Source organism: Stegostoma tigrinum, chromosome 10 (genome assembly GCF_030684315.1).
Source record: "Stegostoma tigrinum isolate sSteTig4 chromosome 10, sSteTig4.hap1, whole genome shotgun sequence".
NCBI lineage: Eukaryota > Metazoa > Chordata > Chondrichthyes > Orectolobiformes > Stegostomatidae > Stegostoma > Stegostoma tigrinum.
In genome coordinates this window covers 58016141-58043183 of record NC_081363.1, presented here as the reverse complement: position 1 = coordinate 58043183, position 27043 = coordinate 58016141, and the positions used below count along the sequence as shown (strand labels likewise).

The 27043-nt window shown below is 40.5% G+C and overlaps 1 protein-coding gene across 4 annotated transcripts in view; it reads right to left on the bottom strand.

Moving 5' to 3' along the window:
* Positions 1-27043, bottom strand: part of ttc6 (tetratricopeptide repeat domain 6) — a 219341-nt gene that overhangs the window by 101528 nt on the left and 90770 nt on the right. For all 4 annotated transcript variants that reach the window (XM_048537047.2, XM_059649195.1, XM_059649196.1 and 1 more), the window contains 6 exons: positions 18568-18669; positions 16561-16656; positions 9362-9861; positions 8743-9259; positions 4001-4130; positions 3450-3622 (listed from right to left, as the gene is read on the bottom strand). In XM_048537047.2, coding sequence (XP_048393004.2) covers positions 3450-3622; positions 4001-4130; positions 8743-9259; positions 9362-9861; positions 16561-16656; positions 18568-18669 — 1518 coding nt within the window. The remainder of the gene's footprint in view (positions 1-3449; positions 3623-4000; positions 4131-8742; positions 9260-9361; positions 9862-16560; positions 16657-18567; positions 18670-27043) is intronic.

Sequence of the window (27043 nt, the reverse complement as noted above, 5' to 3'; positions counted from 1 at the left end):
CTTTGCTATTGTACCCATCGCCACCACTTCCTCTGGCAGTTCATTCCACATACGCACCACCCTCTGCATGGAAAATGTGCCCCTCAGGTCCTTTTAAGTCTTTCCCATCTCATCTTATACCTATGCCCTCTAATTTTGAACTGCACCTTCCTGGGACAAATGACCTTGTCTATTCACCCCATCCATGCCCCATGATTTTATAAGGTCACCCCTCAGCCTCCAATGCTCTACGGAAAAAAGCTCCAGCCTATTCAGCCTCTCCCTATAATTCAAATCCTCTGTACAAATATCTGATATCTCTCAGCAATGTTCTTTTGCTGAAATAGCAACATTGAAAAATTATCACCCAATTTTCTTTCAGGTTGGGTTTTACAACCTTCTGCACAACTTTGGCTCAGAAATGTATGAAACTTAAGTGTTACTAATTGTCAGATTGCTTGTCAAAATGCTAGATTGGAGAGATATTTCCTTCAATTAATTATTGAGAAGGTGGAAGCCATGTTTTTTGTCCCCATCAAAATTCCATTCTCTAACCATTGACTCCATCCCTGTCCCAGATAATTGTCCGAGATGGAACCAAGTTATTTGCTATCATTTTGGCCCCAAGATGAACCTCTGACTATATCCCAAAGAACCATTATCTCCACCTTCATAATATAGCAGTTTTATTCTCTGCTTCAGTCATGTTCATAAAATTTTCATCAAATCTTTTCTCACACCAGATGTGACATTTAATGCAGTCCTGGACAGGCTGACAGATACATCTTCCACTCATTAATCAAGATAATTTGAAACTCTATTGTCTGCATCTTTGGTCATATTCAACTAGTCTTCAGCCCTGTACTCATTAACATGCACTGGCTTCTGATTTTAAAATAGTAATTTTTCTTTCAAATTACTCTTGGTTTATGTCTATCCCCATCTCTATAATCTCCTCATGCACAAAAGTTATGTTTGCTCATCTAATTCTGACCTCTTCGAGTATTCCTGATTTTAACTGCTCCACTATTGGTTGTGCTTTCAGATGCCATGGTCTTCTTTTTAGGTCTACAGCACGGAAACAGGACCTATGACCCAACTACCCCATGCTGCCCAGTTTTCACAATTAAACCGGTCCCAATGAAACCAACCTGTTTGGTGTTTGGTTCATATCCCGTCCATGTATCTGTCATACATGTTTCTTAAATGACGAAACTGTACTTGCTTCCTTCACTACCTCTGGCAGCCCAATCCAATCACATACCACCCTTTGTGTGAAAACGTTGCCCCTCTGGACCTTTTTCTATCTCTCCAATTGCACCTTAAGTGCTATAATTTTAGGCTCCCTTACCATGAGGAGAAGCTGTTGGCTATCTACCTTATCTATGTCTGTCATGATTTCATAGCCTTCAAATTATGGTGTCAAATTATGTTTAACCATATTCAAATTATATTTATTCCTGTGAAATGCTTTAAGGCAGAAGAGGGAAACTCTGAAGAAGCAGCAGAAAATATATGAATTCACTTCCAACCACATCACTAGTGAGAATGTGGAGTCTGCTTTAGCATGAATGCTATACTGTTTTAGGCTTTTCTACTGCTTATTTCCATGGAAAGAGAAACTAACCTGCATTAAAACATGTGATGGGATAATCAAGTGAACACAGACTGGCTCTCAACAATGGCCTGCATTCTCCGAATGGTACAGGAAAATTGAATAACTTTTGACACTTTAGCGTCTTACTGCCAGTGCAAGAACCATGAGCTGAATTGCTTGCTTCTGCATCGTAATCATTCTGTTGTGGAGTGCAGAATAATGCTCCCCAAGTTCAGTGCAATCAGGAAATTGTGGGTGGGCCATGAGAAGCAAAATAGAGATATAAGACATGGTGTTCAAAATGCTCCCAGCCCAGGCTCCTTGCCTCATATGCTGTTTCCTACCACAGTGTGCCTAAGTCCTTCCTGTCACTGTGCAGCTCAGAAATCATTATCACGGGCCATCATAGGTTCAGAGCAGACAAACAGGAGGCTAGAAGAACACAGCAGGCCAGGCAGCATCTGAAGGAAAGGAGCAATGTTTTGGCTATTACCATCTTCAGGACTGGCAGAGAACCTCTTCAAAGTGGGCATCCTTTGAAGAGATAATAAAATGTGAGGCTGGATGAACACAGCAGGCCCAGCAGCATCTCAGGAGCACAAAAGCTGACGTTTCGGGCCTAGACCCTTCATCAGAGAGCTCTCTGATGAAGGGTCTAGGCCCGAAACGTCAGCTTTTGTGCTCCTGAGATGCTGCTGGGCCTGCTGTGTTCATCCAGCCTCACATTTTATTATCTTGGATTCTCCAGCATCTGCAGTTCCCATTATCACATCCTTTGAAGAGACTTCTCTGTGGTAAAACTTAGAGACAAACAAAACTGCAAATGTTGGAATCCATGGTAGACAAACAGGAGGCAGAAGAAGGAAAGGAGCAGTCAACGTTTCCTGAGTGAAGAGGGGTAATAGCTGAAACAATGACTGCTCCTTTCCTCCAGATGCTGCCTGGCTTGCTGTGTTTTTCCAGTCTCCTGTTTTTCTACCTTGGATTCCAGCATCTGCAGTTTTTTTGTCTCTAACAGGTTCAGGGCAGACTGGTCAGAGCATCGGAGCAGTCCATACAGAGATATGAGCAGGCCATCTTTATTGCTACTGAAATCATGGGGTAGCATCATGAGGAGTGTTACATTATGAATATTCAATTTATTTTTGCTGCTAAATAAAGTATAAATAATGTGAAGAGGGCATCTTTTTATCTAACCTTATTTTTCACAGTGGACTGACTGGAAAAAGGGCTGTTTCACAATAACTAAGGGAAGAATTACTGTATTGTTGAAAAGCAAGTAGCTGAATCATAATGTAAATCCTGTTTACGCTGTTGCTTAGCAAGCAGTAGGAGAAGGTGTAAGAGGAAATGGTATGGTTTCAAAATGTAAATACAAAGTGACGTTTCGTCAGCAACAGTTTGCTGATTGGTTTGTGAACTTGTGACCAGATGTGGTTGTCAAGGTTATCAGGCAGACAACAACTCTCTGATTGATACTGAGGTAGCTGAGCAGCTTGTGTGTGCGAATAATAATGTGAGAATGAGCAAAATAAAATGAGCATCTAGCCTCCATATTCTTCCTACCAAATGTACCATTTTATAAATATTTAACAAATTATAATTATCATCAAACCCTATTGTCTGCTTTCTGTTTGTGGCCACTTCTATCTTTCATTTTTTTTTCACTTTACCTTTGTATGTTCTGATGATCAAACTTGAAAGCATTTTGAAACAATGTGGCATTAAATTTTGCTGAGTTGTGACATTATTTAAAAAGAACAGCCAAAACCTGGGGAAATAGCTAAAAAGAGCAAATTTATGTGATCAACGCACTTACTGAAAAATTGTCAAGTTCATACCTATAAAATATCCTCAAAAGCACGAAACTTACCATATAATAATCTTCCATTGCTAAAAGTAGATCATTGTTTTTTTCATACATCTCAGCTCTTTTGAAATAGATATCATCATCAGGTCTGCATTTGAGCCCCTGTGAATAATTTATGATTGCCATTGTGATATCCCCTTTTTCTCTATAAATGTCTCCCTTTGAAGTATAGGCATCTAACAATAAAAAAATTACAGTTATTAACTTTATAAAAGCTGCATCCAATTTTGTGAAATTTGTACCCAGAACCCCATATGTAAGATGAGAAGGCTTTTCTTAAATGATAGGAAATGAAAACCGAAAATTGAAAATTCTGACGAAAATTTAAAATTATATCCATGCTTCAAATTATTTCTTTCCTATTGCTAATACATGAATGAACAACATTTCTTGAAAATAACAATAATACTGGAGGAGTTATGTCCATTTATCTAGAATTATAAATCCAGCTTAATTACATTTCTAAATGTGCTTTCTTTCAGTTGGATACTTGACCAAATGGAACAATCCTGCTACATATGAAAAGTACGAAATAAATAATTTAGTTACTGTACCTGCATGATTTCTATTGTGTTTAAGCACAAAATTAAGATCGTCTAGGGCTTCGGATGTTCTTAATTGAAGAAGATAAAGGAAATGCCTCTGCCAATAGATATCGAGCAACATCGGTTCTAATTTAACAGCCTAAATCAAAAGTAATTGAATTATTACTCAAATGGAACTTTTGCTATTTAAATGTTGGCCAGTTATATTCATATAAAATATAAATAAATCAGGAATACAATTGCAGCTAATAAATAACACAAACATAAAATATATACAATGAAATAAATCTATATATTACTATGAAAATAACGTTTAATTTTTTGACAGATGCAAATACATATATGCAAGTGGATTTTTCATTACTTTGTTCATAATAAGTCTAATGCTGTGCCTTTCATAACAACAGGAATGTAAGACAATGCATGAATCAGTTCTTTTTATTCATTTGTGAGAAGTGGGCATTGCTAGCTGTTCTGGATTTATTGCCTGTCCCTAGTTGCCCTTGAGAAGGTAGTGGTGAGCTGTGTTCTTGTACCATGGCAGCCCACTTGCTGTGGGTTGATCATAATGCCATAGGGAGGGAATTCCAGGGTTTTGATCCAGCAACAGTGAAGAAACAGCAATTTATTTGCGAGTCAGGATGGTGAGTAGCTTGGAGGGGAACTTGAAGGTGGTGGTGTTCCCATGCATCTGCTGCCCTTGTACTTCTAGATGTTAAGTGGTCATGGGTTTGGAAGGTGTTGTCTGGGATCTTTGGTGAATTTCGGCTGTGCATCTTGCAGATAGTACACGCTGATGCTACTGAGCATTGGTGGTGGAGGGAGTGGATGCTTGTGGATGTGGTGCCAAACAAGCTGGCTGCTTTGTCCTGGATGGTGTCAAGCTTCCTGAGTGTTGTTGAAGCTGCACCCATTCAAACAAGTGGGGAGTACTCCATCACACTCCTGACTTGTGCCTTGTTTTTGGTGGACAGGCTTTGAGAGTCAGGAGGTGAGTCACTCATCACAGTATTCAATGGTAACCCCCAGGATGTTAATAATGGGGGATTCAAAGATGGTAACACTATTGAATGTCAAGGGGGACAGTGGTTGGATTGTCTCTTATTGGTGATGGTCATAGCCTGGCATTTGTTTGTTGCCAATGTTACTTGCAGTGCAGTGTGATGATCTGACACCAGGGTAAAATTGTTTTTCGAAAGGGATGAGCAGTTGTGTGCAATTCAGGTGATTGTCACAGTGCTGGAAAAAGGGGATGTACTATCAAAGTGAAAAATATGATGTATTTGTTTAAAGTTAAGGAACAATACAGATAACTCCACACCACAGGCCATCAACTACTGGGAAAGATGGAAGGAATAATAGCAAAATACAAAAACTATAGTGAAATGATAATTGAGACTACTGTTATCCTAATATAAACCTGAACATTAATGATGTAAAGAGCGAGAAAGAGAAAGATTTCTGAGATGTGTTCAGGAAAACTTTCCTCATCAATATAGTTTTGACACAACAAGTCATTTCTCAATCCGTTCTGAGGAATGAGATGGGTCAAATACATTTCGTAGCAAAGGGGATAGCAAGAAACAGATGCTGGAGTCAGAGACAACATAGTATCGAGCTGGAGGAACACAGCAGGCTAGGCAGCGTCAGTGGCGAGGGAGGCAGGCAAGTTGATGTTTCTGGTTAACGCCTTTCTTCAGAAATAGGGAGGTGGAAGGGAGCTTGGAAATAAATAGAGACAGGAGGGGTGGGACTGGGGAAGGTATGTGGGATGGTAAGAGGTGAGTGCAGATTGGGAGTGGTGGGGATTGCAATGGGTGGGTCAGTTAGGTGGGAGAGAAGATGGACAGGTTGTGTCAGGTCAAGGAGGTGGGAATGAGAGGCAGGGTTAGACATGGGATGAGGCTGGAGTTGGGAAGATTTTAAAACTGGTAAATTCCATGTTTAGGCCATTGGGCTGTAGGTGAACACCCTGCACATCCGACAACTTGGTGTACTATATCCGTTGCTCCCAATGTGGCCTCCTCTGCCTTGGTGAGACCAAGCGGAGGCTCGGACAATGTTTTGTAGAGCATCTGCATTCTGTACGTGACAAACGACAACACTTTCTGGCCGCCAACCTTTTTAACTCGCTCCTCCTATTCCCTGGGTGACATGTTCATCTTGGGCCTCCTCCAATATCACAATGGCACCACCCGCAAACTGGAGGAGCAACACCTTATAATCCACCTCGGAAGCCTACAGCCCAATGGCCTAAACATCAGATGCATAGTTTTAAAATCTCCCCACCCCCAGCCTCATCCCACGTCCAACCCTCCCTCTCATACCTACCTCCTGGACCTGACACAACCTATCTATCTTCTCTCCCACCTATCCAGCCCACCCATCCCACTGACCAATCCCCACCAGTCCCTACCTGTGCTCACCTATCATCATCCCACCTACTTTCCCTAGCCCCACCCCTCCTCTCTCTATTTTCTTCAGAGCTCCTTTCCCCCTCCCGATTTCTGAAGAAGGGTCCCGGCCCAAAACGTCAACTTTCCTGCTCTCTGGTGCTGCCTGGCCTGCTGTATTCCTATGTTATCTCATAGCATATTCCTGTGTTAGCTCATAGCAGGAGGACAACTTTAGAGAACAATGATCAAAGTAACATCAGATTTAGGTTAATGATCGAAACGAACAATGAACAATTGGAAACAAAAATAACAGACTTGGAGAGGGCAAAGAATGGACCTATCTCAGGTAAACGGGAATCAATGACTGCAGGCAAAAGCTGAACTCAAGACAGAACAATGGGCTGCTTTTGAAGAGGAGATTGTTTAGGTACAGTCAGAAACTCATGGAAGAAATTGTTAGAGCAAGTAAAGCCAAGGTTCCTGGATAAGAAAAGAGAGATATCTTACAAGATGAAGCAGAAAAGGAGATTTCACTTGCTTTATCAACTTGATACAGTGTACAGTTAGTCAGGTAGCATCAGAGGAGCAGGAATATTGATGTTTTGAGTCTACACCCTGCATCAAGACAGATGCAGGGTGCAAACCTGACATATCAACTTTCTTGCTCCTCTGATGCTGCCAGACCTGCTGTGTTCCTCCAGGTCCACACTGTATTGATTTTGACTCCATCATCTGCAATTCTTGCTATCTCCTTTGTCAACGTGATGTCTGCCATACCCCTTTTTCTGCTTGGGCGAGAGAAAGTTAATAAGTGACTAGCATTTAGTATAAAGGGAAATCCAAACATGTTCTATGACAAAATAAATAGCAAAACGATAGTGACTGCATGGATGAGAGGTAATCAAGGACTAAAGCAGAACTACACATTAAGGGAAAGTGGGTCATAGCTCAGGTACTACATCATTACTCTATATCTGTCTTTACCAAGGAAGAAAATGCTTCTAATTTAGAGTGGAAGGATAGGTAATTGAACTACCTCATAGAATTAAGAATTGATAAAGAATAAGTATTAGAAAGTCTGGCTGTAATTTGTTAAATCAGCAGGACTATATCAGAATTAAAGCAAACGACTGTGTATACTGAAAATCTGAAATAAATGCAGAGAATACTGGAGAAACTCACCACTTCTGCCAACATCTGTGGCAAGAGAAACAATTAATATTTCAAGCCAAAAATGTCTCTTTTTCTTCAGGACTTTGAATATGTAGTCAGGAGTAGCCTTTCTGTTCCTCCATGCTTCACATTCAGGTATGATCATTTTGAAACAAAAAACTTTTCTTTTTGTCCAGCAGCCTAACTGGCAGTCTATGGCATATTTAGGCCAAATACAGAACTGATTTTCTTAAGCCTAACAGCATCTCAAGAGAGCATCTCAACCAGGGTTAGTGCCCTTATCTGCATAGGAAAACATTTATTGCCTGTTTCTGGTGTGGTTAATGCATACTGGATTTTTGGCTTTATCAAAATTTTGATGCCAGACTTCTAGTTGGTAATGACCATGTGGGTTTTTTTGGTATGCTATTTTAGAGGCTTGGGAGACCATTTAATGCCTCAACATAGGTATTGTGCTATTAGGTTTTTCGCCAATATTTTGAAAATCAGACTTGGAGAACTCAAAAAAATTCAGAGGTAAAATCGCAGAAAAGTCTAGTACGTAAGTGTGACTGAACAATGGAGTGAAAAGGTGTGATAGGAAATCATTGAGAAGACACAGCAAACTTTTTTAACTAGACATAACTGTTAACTCATTGCTTTTGTGTGATTTATCACATATAAATTAAACAATGAAAACATTGACCTTTTTTGTTGTCGTGAGGTTTGTGGCTTGATATTCTATTCTACACGTTAGACAGATGGCTACTCTTGTACATTCTGGTCTTTTGTGGCATGAAATGATTGGCCCTAAAGGGATGACCATCTGATGGGTTTTTCTTTTAATCACACTATCATATATAATACAGTTCTTTGTACATATATCTCTTACTAACATAGACTATTCCATCCTTTCTTCACAATCTCTTACACACAACCATTGTCACCACTGAGCTGATAAAAATCAACATCTCATTCTATTCATTGACATTACATTGCAAGAAACACAGCCAAAAGAGGAAGAAAGCTTCATATTTCACATGATTCCAGATTATAATAGCATTCCAACTTCTGGAGAGCATTTTTTTCCACTTTCTCTCTTCAACTGACAATTACTCTCTGTAGCAAGGAAAATAAACTTGTAAACACAAAAGCACCGCCAACCATGTTATTACAATTTTTATAAATTTTGTGTGCACTTACTTCATTTAAATCTTCCATGGCTGACTTTAACTGTCCTAATCTTCTGTACAAAGCTCCTCGACGGCAGTAATTAAACGCTGTGGATTCACCCTTTACATCTATGCGATATGTTAGATCATTAACTACAGACTGCAAAGCAGCCCGAGTGACTTCAGATTTTGAATCTATTGGATGCAATTCAGTTTTCTTTCGTTCTGTTGAAAACTGTAAATTCTGCAGTTCTATCTCCTGCAGGTTGGCATGCAAATGTGAAGATTCTTTTTCTTTAAGAACCAAGGGGCTATCTTTTTTATTGATAGCTACTTGACTGGCTGGTTCTGACGGCGGAAATACTTCATCAAACCACTTGTTCCAGATATCCCTGACCCACTCTCTGGTAACAACGCCCTCAGGAATTCCTCCTTTCTTCTGTGTATAGTTCTCAAAGTTAAATAAACAAGGAACGCTAGAATCTCGCTGAAGAACTTTAGGGACTTTTTGACTCTCCCGAAGAATTAGTGTAGGCAAAGATTCTGATCTGTTTGAGAGAATTTAAAACATTATATTATAAATGTACATAATAATTAAATTTTAATTTTGGATTCAATGCCATTATGTTTTAAAATGATAATAAATAAACCTTTTGATAGCCTTTGGAGGCATTGTCAGTTTTCTGTAAATAAAAGCTAACTTTCTTGATATAGGTGACTTTCTCATATAAGCTTTAACTTTTTTACGGTGTTTTGTCTTTTGTTTTATTTTGACGACTGCTTCTGTCACTGGAGCTGCAATTGAAGGCTGTGTCTTTTCAATAGACATCCTTTTTGCTGGCATTGAATTCAATTCAGAAACTTCTGTAGTCGGAATGCCTTCTACTGATTTCCTTTTTGCCTGTTCCTCCTCTATGGTGGTCTCCACTGAAGCCTGAATTAATTGTTCCCGCTGGAGTTCGACCTCCTTCATCATTGTTTTGAAAGGAGCAGATATGTTCAGGATAGACCCATCTTCAAAGAAATGGAGATTTGGCAATGATTTCTGCTTGGTAATCGTAGGCTTGTCAATGGTGTTTTTCAAATTTATATATATAACTATCCTTCGCTTTTCTTCAGAATGTTCTATTGCCGGTTTAGGTGTCATACTCTGATTTTTAAAGACATAAAGGATTTATTTGTTTTATTTTAGTGCCATCTACTGTCTATATCAAATATGAAAACAAGTTGTTAATAGAAAGATTTTACAGTCATAGAATCACACAGCACAGGCATTTTAATAGATTCACTAAATATACATAAAACACTAGTCAGGCCGTAATTATAGAGTCATAGAGTCATGTAACATAGAAATAGACCCTTTCGTCCAACTAGTCCACACCGACTGTGTTCCCAAACTAAACTAGTCCCACCTGCCTGCATTTGGCCTATTCATGTACTTATCCAAATGTCTTTTAAACATTGTAACTGTACCTGCATCAATCAATTCCTCTGGCAGTTCAATCCACACACAAAAACCACTTGTGTAAAATAGTTGCCCCTATGTTATTTTTAAATCTTTCTCCTCTCACCTTAAAAATGATTTGCTAGTTTTGAATTCCCCGACCCTCATTTCTGCCCCTCATGATTTTATAAACTTCTGTAAAGAGACCCCTCAACCTCTTACGCTCCAAGGAAAGAAGTCTCAACATATCTTTACCACACAAACCTTCCACTCCTGGTAAATATTTTCTGAACTCACTCCGATTTAATTAAATCCTTCCAATAGCAGGGTAACCAGAACTGTACACAGTAGCCAAGAAGAGGCCTCACCAATGTCCTCAACCTCAACATGACGTCCCACTCCTATACTCAAGGGTCTGAGGAACAAAGCAAGAGTCCTAAGTGCCTTCTTAACTAGGCTATCTGGTGTGATGGAAATTTCAAAGAATTATGTACTTTAACCCCTAGGTCTGTTGTTACATTGTTTGGAGTAATGGTGATTTGAAAAGCAGGAAGCTAGAATTTGTTTAATTAAAAAAAAGGACAAGAGTGCATGGTTCCCTTAAGAGGTAAAATGCTTTTCAAGCTTAGAGATTTATACAGAGAAAAGAAAGTGTGTATAAGTAGCTGAAGATGTACAACCAGTTCTACAATTGAAACATATATCAATTGGTTGTGTGGGTGGAAACCTTAGACATGATTTGATGTTTGGTAACTAGCTGGAATCAGCCAATTAATTTAAACCAAGCACTTAGCAATCGAAAGCCAATTGAATTTAAGTCTGACGGTTTTGACTACCTTGGACCAATGCTATTGTAAGAAAATTGATAGGTCATCCAAGATATAAAAGGGCCCTCACAGAAGGCTTCACAGAGAAAACATCCCTGACAGCCAGATCCATGAAAGAAAGGTGTTTATGAATTGAGAACTGCAGAAGAAAGGCATGTAGACTTTGAGAGACTAAGTTTTAATTTATTTTCTTATTATTTGGGTTTATATAAATGGGACTGCTGTTTATTGGAACAGCATGCCACTAGAATTTTGTTTGGTTAGGGAAGTTAGTAGTTAATGGGACAATATTTGGTTTGTTAGTAATTCTATTAATTTGTTCACTGTTGGAGTGAAATAAATAAATTGTTACTGGTTATGTATAAAGCGAATATCAGGGATCTAATTTCATTTAACATCTGCTTTTAACAGATTATAAAGGTGAGGTGAGCTTCTCTGGGTGTTCCTGGTTTAATTATTAGGAAGGAGCCTCTACACTCATCATAACAGATTGGGAGCTTGTGTTTTGGTTTAGTTATCAGAGGGGTTTGAACTCCTCACTTCAACACTGTCCATTCTACATCAATCAATACCCTACCATTAATTGTATAAGTCTGGCCCTTGATTGTTTTACCAAAATGCAATACCTTGCATTTGTCCAAACTAAATTCCATCTGCCACTCCTTAGCCTATTGACCCAGTATATCAAGATTTCTTTGCAATCTTAGATAACCTTTTTCACTAGGCACTATACCACCAATTTGTGTCATCCACATTGTTACTAACAATATCTCCTATATTCTCATCCAAATCATTTATGTAAATTACAAACAAAACCGATGCCTGTGGAACGCTGCTGGTAACAGGCATCCTGTCTGAAAAACAACCCTCCACCACTACCCTTTGTCTCATCTCTTCAAGCAAATTTGAATCCAAAGGGTAAGCTCTCCCTGAATCCTATGTGATCTAATGTCACTAATCAGCCTACCATTTGGACCTTGTCAAAGGCTCACTATGTAAACAATGTCTACCACTCTGCCCTCATCACTCTTTTTGTTTACCTCTCCAGAAAACTCAAACAAGTTTGAGACAAACTGGACCCTTCTTCGGCTTTCCTGCTCCTCTGATGCTGCCTGGCCCACTGTGTTCATCCACCTCTTGATTTTGTTATTGAGAATCCATGATTTCTTTTCACTTGTACCTGTGTTTTGCTTCAATGCTTGGAGACTGCTCTGTGGAGCACCTATGCTCGGTTTGTGACAAATGACCACACCTCCCGGTCACGAATCACTTCTACTCCCCCTCCCACTACTTGGACACCATGTCTATCCTGGGTCGCCTCCAGTGCCACAACAATGCCACCCGAAGGCTGGAGGAACAGCACCTCAGCTTGGATACCCTGCAGCCCAATGGTCTCAATGTGAACTTTACAAGCTTCAAAATCTCCCCACTCCAACCTCATCCCAAGACCAGCCCATCTCGTTCCCCACCAGCTTGGCCTACCTGTTTTTTTTGTCCCACCTCACCTCCTCCCTACTAGACTCATCCCTGCCTCCTTGACTTGTTCATCTTCCCTCCTCACTGACCAGCCCCGCCCCTCCCTCCTCACTGACCAGCCCCGCCCCTCCCTCCTCACTGACCAGCCCCGCCCTCCCTCCTCACTGACCAGCCCCGCCCCTCCCTCCTCACTGACCAGCCCCGCCCCTCCCTCCTCACTGACCAGCCCCGCCCCTCCCTCCTCACTGACCAGCCCCGCCCCTCCCTCCTCACTGACCAACCCATATCCCAAGTCACTACCTACACTCACCTTTACTGGCTTCATCCCAGCCTCCTTTGACCTGTCTGTCTTCTCTCCACCTATCTGCTACTCTATCCACCTTCTATCATCGCCTCCCCCCTCTCTATTTTTTCAGAGCCCCTTTCTCCTTCCCCTCCCCCATTTTTGAAGAAGGTTCCAGGCCCGAAACATCAGCTTTCCTACTCCTTTGGTGCTGCCTGGCCTGCAGTGTTCATCCAGCTCTACACTGTTATCTTAGTTTAATACCTCTTAACTATGTATCCCTAATCCCATGTATGAATGTCTTCTTACAAAAATATATCCCAGTTAATTCTACTGGAAGCCTGCTTTTTTTTTCAGAAAGCTAATGAGAGCTTCTGTTGACTTCTTCCACAAACAGCTGCTTTTCTCTTATGAGATCCAAACTGAGATTAAGGCCACACTCTCATTTCTGGGGATAATCAAATCTGGTCATGGGTTTCATTGGATTGTGTCAATAAGGTAATGATTACTGAGAGTGTGGGCAATCAAGATAAAATTCAGACCAGAGGATGAGACTGAGACCTTTGGGAGTGTGCAATTTCACAACTCACTGTCACTCCAGCTCCTACGTGGTGAAAGTGGCCAACAAGGGCATGGCAATCGCAAAGCCATGGCCACTCGGGTGTAAACCGTGGATATGAAGGTTTAAAAAACAACGATAAATGAAAATGGAGTGAGACTGAAAGGTCTTTGGCACACAGGGATGGTAACGCAAATGGGAACTTGGAGGAGAGGGGCATCATCCTGTTGGGTCCTTTAAATCATTCACAAAGACATGAGGTTGAAATCTTGCTTCCTTTGATCCAAAACCAAAACTTCAATAACTAAACAATATGGTTGCCACTGCAGGCAGAGTGACCAGATTACTCCTGTAATCTCCAGATCCATGACAGGGGAGTAATACTGTTTATATGTGAAGTTCCTGCTTGGGGCAATTGCATTAATTATGCTTCATTCAGTGTCAAGTCATTCATTGTTCAAGAATTATGGCATCAAGTAATCATTGTTCTCACTAACTGTGCCCTTGTCATGTCAGTCACTAATTTGAAAGCCTCACCTGGGCTTCATCTCGTCAGGGTCACCACATTCACACACTGAACTGTAAGCATGCAAAGGCCCATGATGTGGGGACTGCGTTTGTTTTCTGGACGAAGGTAGCAGGCTATCACGATGAAACACTGCCAGAATCCCAGTTGCCCAGTTTGGAGTGAATAAGTTGGTTGTGCAACATATGCTTGGAAAAATTTCAATACTTCAGAGCTCTTTATTGAGACATGACATTGACCAACTTGCATGGCAGACCATGTTCAAGTATAACATGATAAATAATCGATGTGAGGACTCAGAAGTGCCATTAATGAAATAATATTTTCTTTCTGACATTCCCCATGGACTACCTGCTCATACATCTGATGCAGACATGGCCAAGGCTGCAGCCTTTGTGGTATTGTTTCAAAAGTGAAGGCAATGTTGAAGGAGCAGGCAATTTGAACAATGTCAGCAAATCCTACAAGAGCAATAAGCTCAAGTGGCTGTTGTAAAATGCCCAAAAGTAAAAGCATCAAGCGAATATTCACCAAGGAGGTGGAAGAGAATGATGAAAGGCTCACTGTCATTATCTTCCATTCTCTGACAGACAGCACAGACACAGATGAAGGATGTCTTGAGCCATCAGCTATAGAAGGACTTACACTCAAGAACTGGTTGGCCCATCTTTCAATGGCTGCAAGGATACAACTGTCCTGAATTTTTAAGCCAGCAGCTCAAGAACAACTAAGGATCTGTATAGCATCTCACAATCCTCAAACCATAAACACTTCTGGGATACCAGTGATACCATTATTTTCCATCCTTTGTTCCAGTTTACCACCTACTTCCGATGAACCTGCCTGCGGATCTTATGCTCACTTGTGCAATTTGATCATGTCATTAATGGCTGACACCATGGATCATATTCTGCCTGGGCTAAGCTGGTCTTAATCAACTCTGACTGTCAGATACCTGGGGCATTTCTGCCTTAACCAGCTGCAGAGATGCATCAGTGATGTGCTCACCAGAAAGTGCTCCTGAGTCCTAATCCAGAAAGAGTACCCATCAAAACTGTCAGTCTCGGAGCTGGAGGAGCATGCAAGTGAAGCCTTGCCATTGCATCCTTTAAGGATTCAGTAGCTTTCTCCTCAGATATAGAGCTAAGGGTCTCTAGTGCTGGTTTGTTGGGTGTTGCTGGTGCCTGCCAAAGAGAAGAAAGGGAACTAGTTGTGTAAGAGAAATAAACACTTAAGCAGATTAAGAGTGAGCTGGCATTGGTGATAATGGGAGAGCAGGACAATACAACACAATGAAGTTGTGTACCCTCTCCATGTGAGCAGCTGTCTTCTTCTCTAGTCAGCCAGAATATTTTCTCTTCATATGACACAAGGAGCTCTATGAGCACTCCCTCCACCTGCCCTATCACTAGTTTTGGCCCAGTCATGACACATTCATCTTGCACTACAACAAAGGTGGGGGGATTAAGTACAATTGAAGTGAATGGAGGAACAGTTAGTGGTGGCACAGAAGAGTTGATGACTCCAATGAGTGATGAGGAAGTGTAAAAGTGCAGGAAGGGTTAATAATTTGAGTGGATGAAATGACTGAGTGCCTTTGAAGGAGCATAATACAGGCAATAGTGGGAGTCCATGAGTATTAGTGAGAGGCGTCTGCAGTGATAGAAGTAGAGTAAATGAAGCACTGGGAGTGTAAAGTAGATGAGAAATTGCTTGGCTTTGCAGAGCACAGAAGATCATTAACTTTTTTCTCTACACTTCAGTGCATTTCACTTTACCTTGAACATTGCACAGACTCAGGCCATTGTCTCAATCCACACTGACCAAGTCAGGTAGCATGGCTTCCTTTGCCAAGCTGCAGGATAAAATGCCTTCCTCTTCTCCATCATTCTGTCCACCATCAAATCCGGGTGAAGTGGGAAGTTAACATACCTTTCTGATCACGCTCTCTGATAACAATACAGCTACCCATGTATGAAGGGCAGCTTCTGGCTCACAGTGTCTGAAATGGTGTGCATACGACACCAATGGTGTGAGTACAGGAATGCACCGGCAACAGTGAAAACCTCATTCTTTCCTGTCATCTGATTCCATAAGAAGGGCTCTGTAGCAGCCACATCCAGAATTAATAAGGTTTAGAGCGGAAGATTACAAGAGAAAAGTCATTGCAAACCAGGTGCCATGAATCTCACTCATCAAAACACCGATTGAAAATGGGAAAATTCAGTCAAACGCAGTAAGGTCCACCTATGTGATACACATAGCCTGTTCCTGCGTGGACATACAAATTAACAATCCCAAAATCTTTCTTCATTCTGGGAATCTAGATTTAGAACTTTGCTATTTCAATGGAATAACTACCTCAACTTCTTTAACTAAGTACAACCACTTACTATTTCATAATCCTTTCCTCTGACTTTATCCAGTATATACCAGTTACGTTTTGAATTGTAATGATCGTAATTTTAAGTGATTTACAGCCTTCAGATGTTTTCTAGAGGTTTTACTTACTCAGATGTACAAATGTACTTATACATAACGTTAAATTTCCAGAACTAAAAAGCAACATCTCTGAAATATTAAAGCAAAGACATTTGGCGTTGTTAATCCATATATTAAAAATGTCTTTTGGAGCTTCAAAAATTTCAAAACAAGTGATTATTTACAATTATCTTGAAGTTTCTACTCTAAACTTACAAAGTACTCAAAATATACTGCAATATGGACAAGATACCTGAAAGTTAGTGTTTTTGAATGACTCACGGGAAGAATAAAAAGAAAATATTCGTAGATCTGGTAACGAACTGTGCTTTTTGAAAAGTGTCCTTTGCTGAAATAAAACATATCACATACAATTACTTACCACAGCCACAACAATAGCTTGCATTTATGTAGTGTAACTAACCAATATCCTCAGGCACTTAACAATTCTGTTACAATTTATTAAAAAAATACTTATTGAGCCAGAGAAGGTAGTATCAGGACATCGGACCAAAGAACCTGGTTAAGGTACACATTTAGAAATATGTTAAAGGAGGACAGAGATGATGTTTCATTCCAGACTGTAGGTCTTGGGAGTTGAAAGCATAGCCCACTAATGGAGAGTTATTAAAATTACGGATAATGTAGATATCAAAGAGAAAGACTACAGCAGATTACAGAGGTGGGGAAATAAGGCCAAGGATTGACATGGAAAGAAGAAGAGGATTTTAAAATTAAGTAATTGCCAGATGGGGAGCTAGCATAAGTCAGCAAGTAGGGAAGTGATGAGTGAACAGGACTTGATACAAATTGTGATTTAGACAGCCATTGTTTGAAAATAAAATGAGAATACTACCTTGATATCAAGTAAGCATTCATAGTATCAAGGATCAGGAGTAAACGTGAAGTCAATAGGAATCAGGAGCAAAGTATTCCACTGCCTAGAATCATAACTAACCCAAAGGAAGAAGGCTGCAACTCTTGGGCATCAATCATTGCAGGTGGAGACATCACTGCAGAAATTTCATCTTTTTCTCATTTAGTCAACTTGTTCAGAGACGCCATTACATACCTCTGGCACAGGTGGGATTTAAACAGGTTTGTTGGTTCAAAGGTAGGGACACATCCACTGCACCACGAGGCCTCTATATGCAGGGGTTTCACTTGGCAGGCCTAACCAGCTTCCAATGCGCTAGATCAATGACCTGAACATATCATCAAAAGTAGGGATTTTCATTGATGGTTCCACCATGTTTCAGTGAAATTCCTCTTTTTAATTCATTTTTTCATTTGATGTGGCTGTTGCTAACTAGACAACTCTCCCATGAGTGAGGGAGTGAGGAAGGGTCAGGAGTGAGTGAGAATGCATGAGTAAATGTGCGTGTTGAAAGTAAGGCAGGAACACACCCATCCTATTCCTTCTCCTCTATTCCACCCCCCCCCCCCCCCCCCCCCCCAACCACCGCGCCAAGGTCTGATTCACAAACCAGGCTGGGAGAGGAAAAAAACTCGCACTGAAAGGCAACCCATTTCTGACCCTCGCTTTTATATGAATTCCATAAAGGCTTGCCCAGAGCTTGAGCTAGAAGAGGTAAATGCAAAGTTAGTGTCCAATCCAAATAAATTCAGCCTTGATCCCTACCCTTTCCCTGGCAGTTCTTTGGTGGGGTGGGGTGGGGGCAGAGGGGACAAAGGGCTGGGAATAGGCTCATCTTCAGCATGAGGAGGAGGAAAGGCTTAGATTTCCAGCTACTCAGTGGGTTCCAAGGTCAGGCCCACTTGTCATAGATGTATAGCTACAATGAGGAAGACCCCATGGACTGAAAGCGTTGCCTGAAAAGAAGAAAAAGATATTAATTATCGCCCAGACTTTTCAGGGCCTCTACAGATCCTCTATTTAGTTGAGATCCAGAATTAGGGTAAAATACTGGGCATTCCTGCACTAAAATACCTAAGGTTAAACAGAAAACTCAGAGAAGCCCTTCCGAACCTATTTACATCACACCGAGAACGGACAACTGCAGACGCAAACACTGCACAAGATCAGGTGCAAGTCTTACTATTTCCGTGGCCAATGTGAAAAGCGGGAGAGGCCAATGAAACAAACCTCAATCCTTTTTCCTGACATCCAGTCCTGGAAAAATAGTGATTCCCCAGATGTAAACATCAGGAATGTCAGCCTCGTTTCTTCCTGAAACAGAAATCCTGGATTTGTTTTGTCAAAAATGAAAGGAAAAATAAAATCATTTGTGATTCATACCTTTGCAGCTTTCTCTTCAAAATCTTCCTCCTCATCATCGGTGTCATACTCTTCGTCCAATTGGAACATTTCCTCTTCAAAGTCACAGATAGCTGTGTGATCCTTTAATGTTGATATAAAAATCGTTCAACAGGATTATATGCTGAAATCTTACCTTCATTTGCTCAATGTTAGTGTTAAATGAATCAATGTCTCAAACATTTCATTTCAACCGCAGTAGTAGTATGGAAGCAATGATTCATTTAGTTAATAGATAATGACGCTTTGCAACAAAATAATATAGTTGATTTGAGTTGTTAAAATAATACCTTTTCAATGATAATTTTTTTATAGTTTTTCAATTACAACAGTCTTTGTGCCATGATTTTAAAAATTTTCACGACTCCAAAATTTAGCATTATATTTATTTGTGAGATTTGAATGTCACTGACTGTGCCAGCATTTAGTCCTAATCTCTACTGCCTTCGAGTAAACGGTGGTGAGAAACTTCCTTGAGTCACTGCAACACATTTGTTGTAGGTACACCTATAATGATAGCGAGTTTTGAGAAGATTTGTAGCTCAGGTTGAGGTTCTGGATGTGAGTTTGCTCGCTGAGCTGGAAGGTTAGTTTTCAGACGTTTCGTCACCATTCTAGGTAACATCATCGGTAAGCCTCCGACGAAGCGCTGGTGTTATGTCCCGCTTTCTACCATCTTCCATCCCCTGAGAAAAAGAACAGGAAATGACATCACCAACCCAAGGAAACCTAACCAGATAAATAGAAAGCGGGACATAACAACAGCGCTTCGTCGGAGGCTCACTGATGATGTTACCTAGATTGGTGATGAAACGTCTGAAAACTAACCTTCCAGCTCAGCGAGCAAACTCACATCCAGAATCTATAATGCTGTTCGGGATGGAGTTCCAGGAGTTTGACCCAATGATAGTAAAGGAACAATTGTATATTTCTAAGTCAAGATGGTGAGTGGCTTCGAGGGGAACTGGCAGGTGATGGTGTTCACATGTATCTGCTGTCTTTGTCATTCTGGATGGTGGTAGTTATGTATTTGGAAGGGACTGTCTAAGAGCCTTGGTAAATTTCTGCAGTGCATCTTGTAGATGGTACACAATGCTGCTACTGAGAGTAAGTGGTGGAGAAAGTGAATGGTTGCAGAAATGGTGACAGCTAGGAGGGCTGCTCTTTCCTGATGGTTTTAAATTTCTTTGTGTTGCTGAAGCTGCCTTCATCCAGTTGAGTGGGGAATATTCCATGACGGTCCTGACTTGTGCTTTATCGATGATAGACAGGTTTTGGGGATACAAGAGTGGGTTACTTGCTGCAGGATTCCTAGACCTAGCTACAATATTAATATGTTCAGTTTCTTGTCAATGGTAACCCCTAGGATGGTGATGGTGGGAGTTTCAGTAATGTAACTAAAAGTCATAGGCCAATAGTTGGATTTTCTGTTGGCATTTGTGAAATTTACTTACTCCCTGTAAACCCATGCTTGGATATAGTCTGGACACTGACTTCTTCAGTAACTGAGGAGTTGCAAATGATGCTGAATACTGTGTGATTATCAATGAACATCATCACTTCTGACTTTATGATGGGGTGGTTGTTGGTGAAGCAACTGAAGATAGTTGGGCCAAGGATATTAACCTGAGAAAATCCTACAGCAAATATCCTGGAGCTGTAGTAACTGACCTCTAACAACTGCTACCATTTTCCTTTCTGCTCATTATGAATTTTGCTTGTGGAAAGTTAGCTCCCCGGTTCCCTTCGACTCTAACTTGTTAGAGATGCACACTGCCAAAGTCATTTGAATGATGTCTTGATGTCAAAGGCTGTCACTCTCACCTCACAAATGGAATTCAGCTCTTTTATTTATATTTGAACCATGTCTGTAATGAGATCAGAAGCTGACTAACCTTGGCAGGATCTAAGCTAAAGCTATAGCCATCTTCAACTGATTGTTTGTTGTCAGAAGCCAGAAGGACTGCTGGGTGTGGATTCTACACCAGTATGAGGCATTCAGTTAGGCAAAATATTCTGGGAAGCAGCCTTCCAATTGGCAACCTCCATGCCCACCATATATGGTGCTAATTCCTGAGGTGCATCCTCAGTCAAATGGTTTGCAGATTTGGATGGTGGCAGCCCAGTGGACATAACTCTGGCAGACAGAACTGCACCAATTTCAAAAGTCAAGCATGTGATGGAATATTCCTCACTTACCTGGATGAGTGCCAAATCCTATAAGACTCAAGAAGCTTCACACCATATCAGACAAAATTGCCCATTTAATTGGTATCACATGACAAACATACATTCCCTCTACCACCAACACTCAGTGGCAGCATTGTGTTCCATCTACAAGCTGCACTGCAGAAGTTCACCAAGGATCCTTAGACAGTCCCTTCCAAGCACATGACCACACTCTCTAGAATGACAAGGACAGCAGATGCATGGGAACACCATAACATGTAAGATCCCCTCCAGCCACTCACCATCCTGACTTGGAAATATATTGCCATTCCTTCAGTGCCACTGGGACAAAATCCTGAAATTTTCTCCCTCTCAGTCTACCTACAATACGTGGGCTACACCAGTTTAAGGAGGCAGCTCACCAACAGCTTATCAAGGATAACTAAGCTTACAAGATTACACGAGCCTAAACAAAACTACTGGCACATATTAGTTCAGTAAAGTGAAAGGGCAACAATAGAGGCAGTAGGAACTGCAGATGCTGGAGAATCTGAGATAAGAAGGTGTAAAGCTGGAAGAACACAGCAGGTCAAGCAGTATCATCCGGCTCTACACCTTGTTATCTCAGATTCTCCAGCGCCAATTTTCTAAAGTAGGGTCTCGTCCCAAAACATCAGCTTTCTTGCTCCTCTGATGCTGCTTGGCCTGCTGTGTTCATCCAGCTCTCCACCTTGGGCAACAAAAGAGTATGTTTTAAGTCACTAGATATGTTACGTGGGTTTGTCTTCCTTCGGGTGGAGTTAGTGGAACCGACAAAGATGTCTCCCTCACAGCGTTTGTGACAAAAGAATTGCATCGTTCCTTGGCAGCCTTTCAACAGAAGAATATTCAGAGATTTCAAGAATGGTAAGAATGTAACTTCTTTTACTTCTCTTTATCTCACTTTTTCCAAAATTGGAAAATAGATTTTAGAAATAACGTCGAGCTGATGAAGTGTGAAAAGAATAATAATTCCAAGCAGTGGTGGGAGTTGGTCAGTGAGGTGGGAGGAGTGGATAGGTGGGAGAGAAGGCGGACAGATCATGGAGGCGGGGATGAGTGGAGGAACTAGTCTTGGGATGAGGCTGACGGGTGGGGAGATTTTGAGGGTGGCAAAGTCCATATTGAGGCCATTGAGTTGGAAGCTCCCGAGGCGGAATATGAGGTGCTGCTCCTCCAGTTTCTGGGTGGTGTGGTTGTGACATTGGAAGAGGCCCAGGATGGACATGTCGTTCAGGGAGTGGGAGGGGGAGTTGAAGTGATGCAATGATTTGGATATGAAAATAGAAGGTGTGGTTAGTAAGTTTCCCAATGATTGAAGGTGTAGTAGCCAGCCAAGAAGGTCACCTCAGAATACAATGGGACATTGACAAGGGCCAATAAACTGAGGAGTGGCAGATGGAGTTGAGGTTAGATAAATGTGAGGTGCTACATTTTGGAAAGGCAAATCAGGGCAGCACGTATACACTGAAGGTTGTGGGGAGCGTTGCTTAATAAAGAGACGCTGGAGTGCAGTTTCGTAGTTCCATCAAAGTACAGCCACCGGTAGAAAGGATATGAAGGAGACATTTGGTGTGCTCGCCTTTATCGGTCAGTGCATTGAGGATTGGAGTTGGGAGATCACTTAGCAGCCATATAGGACATTGATTCGGCTGCTTTTGGAATACTGCCATCGATTTTGGTCTCCTTGCGAGAGGAAGGATGTCGGCGCAACAATGAGGGCCGAAGGGCCTGTTCTGTGCTGTCTGGTTGTATGTATGTAAGTACAGGCCCAGCCAATGACACCCATGTCCCAATAGTGGAAGTTCTTTTAAATGTTGAGGGTCAAAGATAGTAGAGTTTTTGTAAATGAGGGAAAGATCTCCTCAAGTTTTTTTGTTTTACTGGTGTCATCTTTACCTCCCATAACCCTAGGTTCCTTTCAGACATTCCTTCCTGGTTAAGGGTAGTATTATATACAAAGGATAGTATTATACAAACAGTAGTATTATATACAAAGAGGGATGATACAAAATTGCTCAATAAGGCAGCAAACTTAATAATGGTGAACAGTCTGGAATTCAGCAAAAGAGGACCAAGGGGTCGACTAAGAGAGGAAAAATAGAATATGGCAGTAAATTTGCAAGGTACATAAAATAAAACCATATGATCATCTATAAGCATGTTAAAAGGAAAAGATTATTGAAGACAAATATACGTCATTTACATGTTAAAATAGGAAAATTATTGATGGTGAACAAGAAAATGGAAGAACAACTAAACAGCTGATATAGTATTAATGTTTCAAGTGCCCTAACACCTCCTCAGAAGGTCACTGGACCCAAAACATTATCTCTGATTTCTCTCCACAGATGCTGCCAATTAATAGGACTAAAAACTGGTAAATCCGAAGGACCTGGTCTTCAACATACCATACAGAAGATGGCCATGGAAATAGTGAATGCACTGTTTGTTATCTTTAAAGTTCTGGAATTGTGCCAGCCATTTGGAATAAGGAAAGTGTAACATCATTATTTAAAAAAACCAAGAGTTTCGGACCACTTAACTTAACATCAGTAGGAAGGAAAAGTGCAGGGGTCTATTATAAAGAGTATTCTATCAGAATACTTTAAAAAATTACCAACAGCATTACACAAAGTCAACATTTCCCTTTTATGAAAATAAGATCATGTTTGACAAACCTACTCGTGCTTTCTGTGGGTATAACTAGTAGAATAGATGAGGGAGAACCAGAAGAAGTGTGTTTGGATTTTCAGCAAGCTTTTGATAAAGTCACACATATAAGGCTAATATACAAAGTCAAAGCACAGAGGATACATGGTAATATACTGGCATGGATTGAGAAATGGTTAGCAGTATGGAAACAGAGTAAGCATAAATGGATCATTTTCAGAGTAGAAGACAAGGAGATGTGGGAAACCAGAAAAATCGGCAGTTGGGATGCAGCTGATAAAGATATGTAGCAATGATTTAGATGAGGGAATTGTGTACAATATTTTCAAATTTGCTGATGACAGAAAACTAGGTGGAGGTGGGCATGATGCGAAGAGAATGGAAACACGCCTCAGCATGAGTTAGACAAGTAGAGTGAGTAGGAAAATACTTGGCAGATGCATTGTAACAGATAAATGTGAAGTTGTCCATTTAAGTGGGAAAAATAGAAAGGTTCAGTGTTATGTAAACAGTAATAGATTAGGAAAGGTTGACGTACAAAAAGACCTGGACATCCTTATAACAGGTCATTGGAAGGAAGCATGGAGGTGCAGCAAGCTGTTAGGAAAACAAATGTGCATTGGCCTTCAATGCAAGAAGGTTTCAGCGCAGGAGCAAGGATGTCTTATTGCAGTTGTGCAGTGAGTTCACACCTGGAGTATTCTGTACAGCTTTGATCTTCTTATTTAATAAAAGAAACACTTGCTATAGAAGGAGTGCAGCAAAGTTTCTCCATGTTGATTTTTGGAATGTCTAGTTAATTCATATGAGAATTTATAGGGGTCAACTAGGCCTATATTCACTGGAAGTTAGAAGAACAAGAGGGGATATTAAATTAGAGAAGTATTAAATTCTGAAAGGACTGGATATACTGGGTGCAGGGATGATGTTTCCCTTAGCTAGTAGATCAGTGTCAGGATATGCGGTAGGCCATTTGTAGATATGGAAAAACTTCTTAGCTCAGACAGTGCTAAACCTATGGAGGTGAAGTTGGTAAGTATATTTGAAAAAGCTAAAAATAGATTTCTAGATACTAAAGGTGTCAATGAGAATGGGGAGACAGCAGGAATATGGAATTGAGTTAGAGGATCAGGCACGATCATGTTGAATAGTGCAGTGGGCTCATTAGGCCAAATAACTATTCCAGCTCCTATTTTCCAAGTTTCTGTGTTACTATATCCTCATTTTGCTACTCAAAGATTGTTAAATGTTGGCACTTACATAGAAAATTGGATTTTCTGAGCCTCTGTCCCAAAATGAATCAGTAAATAATTTGAGTACCGGCATTGTTTTTCATCCAATTGCAAAATGGAAATTCACAGGAGAAGCCCAAAGATAAATGAAGAAACAGAAGATCTACTCTGAGATCTTTTCCCAAAGAAGTCTTCCAATTTTCCTTCACTGGGCCGGAGATTCAGAACGGAAATGGGGAAAAAATACTTTTCACTCAGCAGATGGTGTGAATCTGGAATACACAGACGGGAAGGTAGGACGGATGGAAACCTTACAACCTTTAAAAAAAATTTGGACAAGCAATTCAAGTACCATAACATTCAAGGATATGGGACTAATGCAGGAAATTGGGATTAGTGCACTTTGAGTGGTAGGTATGTTGGGGCTGGCTCGATGGGCCAAAGGATTATTTCTGCATTGTATGAATCTATAAATCTATGAATTGACCAGACAATGCAGTAGTTCATTAACATTTTTATTTGTTGCAAAAGTGGAGTCATTTTTTCAAGACCTAGATCAAGAGCAAGCAGCTCTTCTTGCTGATGATTTTCAATAAAGAAAGGGTATTTAAATTAGGCAAGTGTAGGTGTGTTTGAATCAGGCTGCTTTCCTACCTCCACTTTAATTATATTCTGGGCTGGAAGATTTATGATAAACCTGCCTGCCCTTCCACCAGCTGAAGATAAAAGTCATCTCATAGATTAAAGATTTAAGAGGCTAGGGAGAATGAGGAATTGAAGGAAATTAATACTGGCAAGAAGGTAGTTTTCTTTTTCATTCATTCACAAGATAAAGGCATTGCTGGCTGGGTCAACATTTATTGCCAATCCCTAATTGCCTAGAAGTCATTTGGAAGTCAAACACATTGCTGTGGGTCTGGAGCCACATATAGGCTGGGACAGGGAAGGAAGGCAGATTTACTTCGTTAAAGGACATTAGTGAACCAATTGGGTTTTTCCCAACAATCGACAATGGATTCGTGGTCATCATTAGACTCTTAATTCCAAATTTCAGTTGAATTGAAATTCCACCACCTGCCACAATGAGATTCAAATCTGGGTCCTCAGAATATTAACTGAGTCTCTAATAGCCTAGAGATAATACCATGAGGCCATTGCCTCCCGCCTGCTGAAAAATGAATAAGACTGAAGGCTGATATTTCCCTATACGTGATATTGTACACACAAGCATGTTGATAAAAGCAGCTATGAAGATAGTGGCTGTATTGGTGATCATCAATCCATTTTCTTTGATTCTGAAACAGTTTCTGCAGACTGGAAGGTAGCAAATACCACCCTAGCACTTATGAGGTTAGAGTAGGAGAAAAACAGGAACTACAGACTTGCTAACCTTACATCAGTAGTGGGGAAAATGTTAAAAATCTATTATAAATTATTGATAAATATGAGCTTGGATAATAATATTCTGACTGGACATATTCAGCACGGATTTCTGAATGGGATATCATGCATGGTGAATATCTTGGATGATGCTACTAACAGAATTAATAAATGTGAGTTGATGGTCATAATATTCTTGGATTTTCAGAAAGCTTTTAATAATTCCTCCACTGGATGCTGCTTAGCATAATTAAGGCATTTGGAACAGGACATAATATATCCATATGGATTAAGAATTTTGGCTACAGACGGGAAACAGAGAGTGGGAAAAATGAGTCATTCTCACATGGCAAGCTGGTTTTGGGTCCAGATTCTCACAACATATATTAGTGATTTAGAGATGGGTACAAATGTAATATTTCTCCAAGTTAATGCATGACATAAAGCCAAGTGTGAATTTGTACTGTGAAAAGTTACAGAGCATCTTCAAGAGGATTCAGACCTAATATATGAGTTAGAATATGGCAGATGGAATATAATGTGGAATTTTGTGAGGTTGTCCTCTTTGGTAGGAAGAACTAATGTGCAGAGCGTTTTTTAAATGGTTGGTGGTTAGGAAGTGTAGACCTGGATAGACACTTCATCAGTAAGTCACTGAAGGTTAACATGCAAGCACAGCAGGCAATTAGAAAATACATCGTGGCAAATGACAACTGGGTGGCCTTCAAAGACGAACTAATTCATGTACAAACAATGCACATTGCCAAGCAGAAGAGAAAGGTCAGGCATCCAAGCCAGACATACCTGGATTTCTAAGGATGTAAAAATTAAAAGTGAAAAAGGTGTTTGATAAATTCCTATTTCAGTTGAGAACAAAGTAGAGGACAAAAATGTACCATGGAGAACGGAACTTGCAAACAAAAAAGGATAATTCGGGTGCATAAGAAAGCATTCAGACATAACGT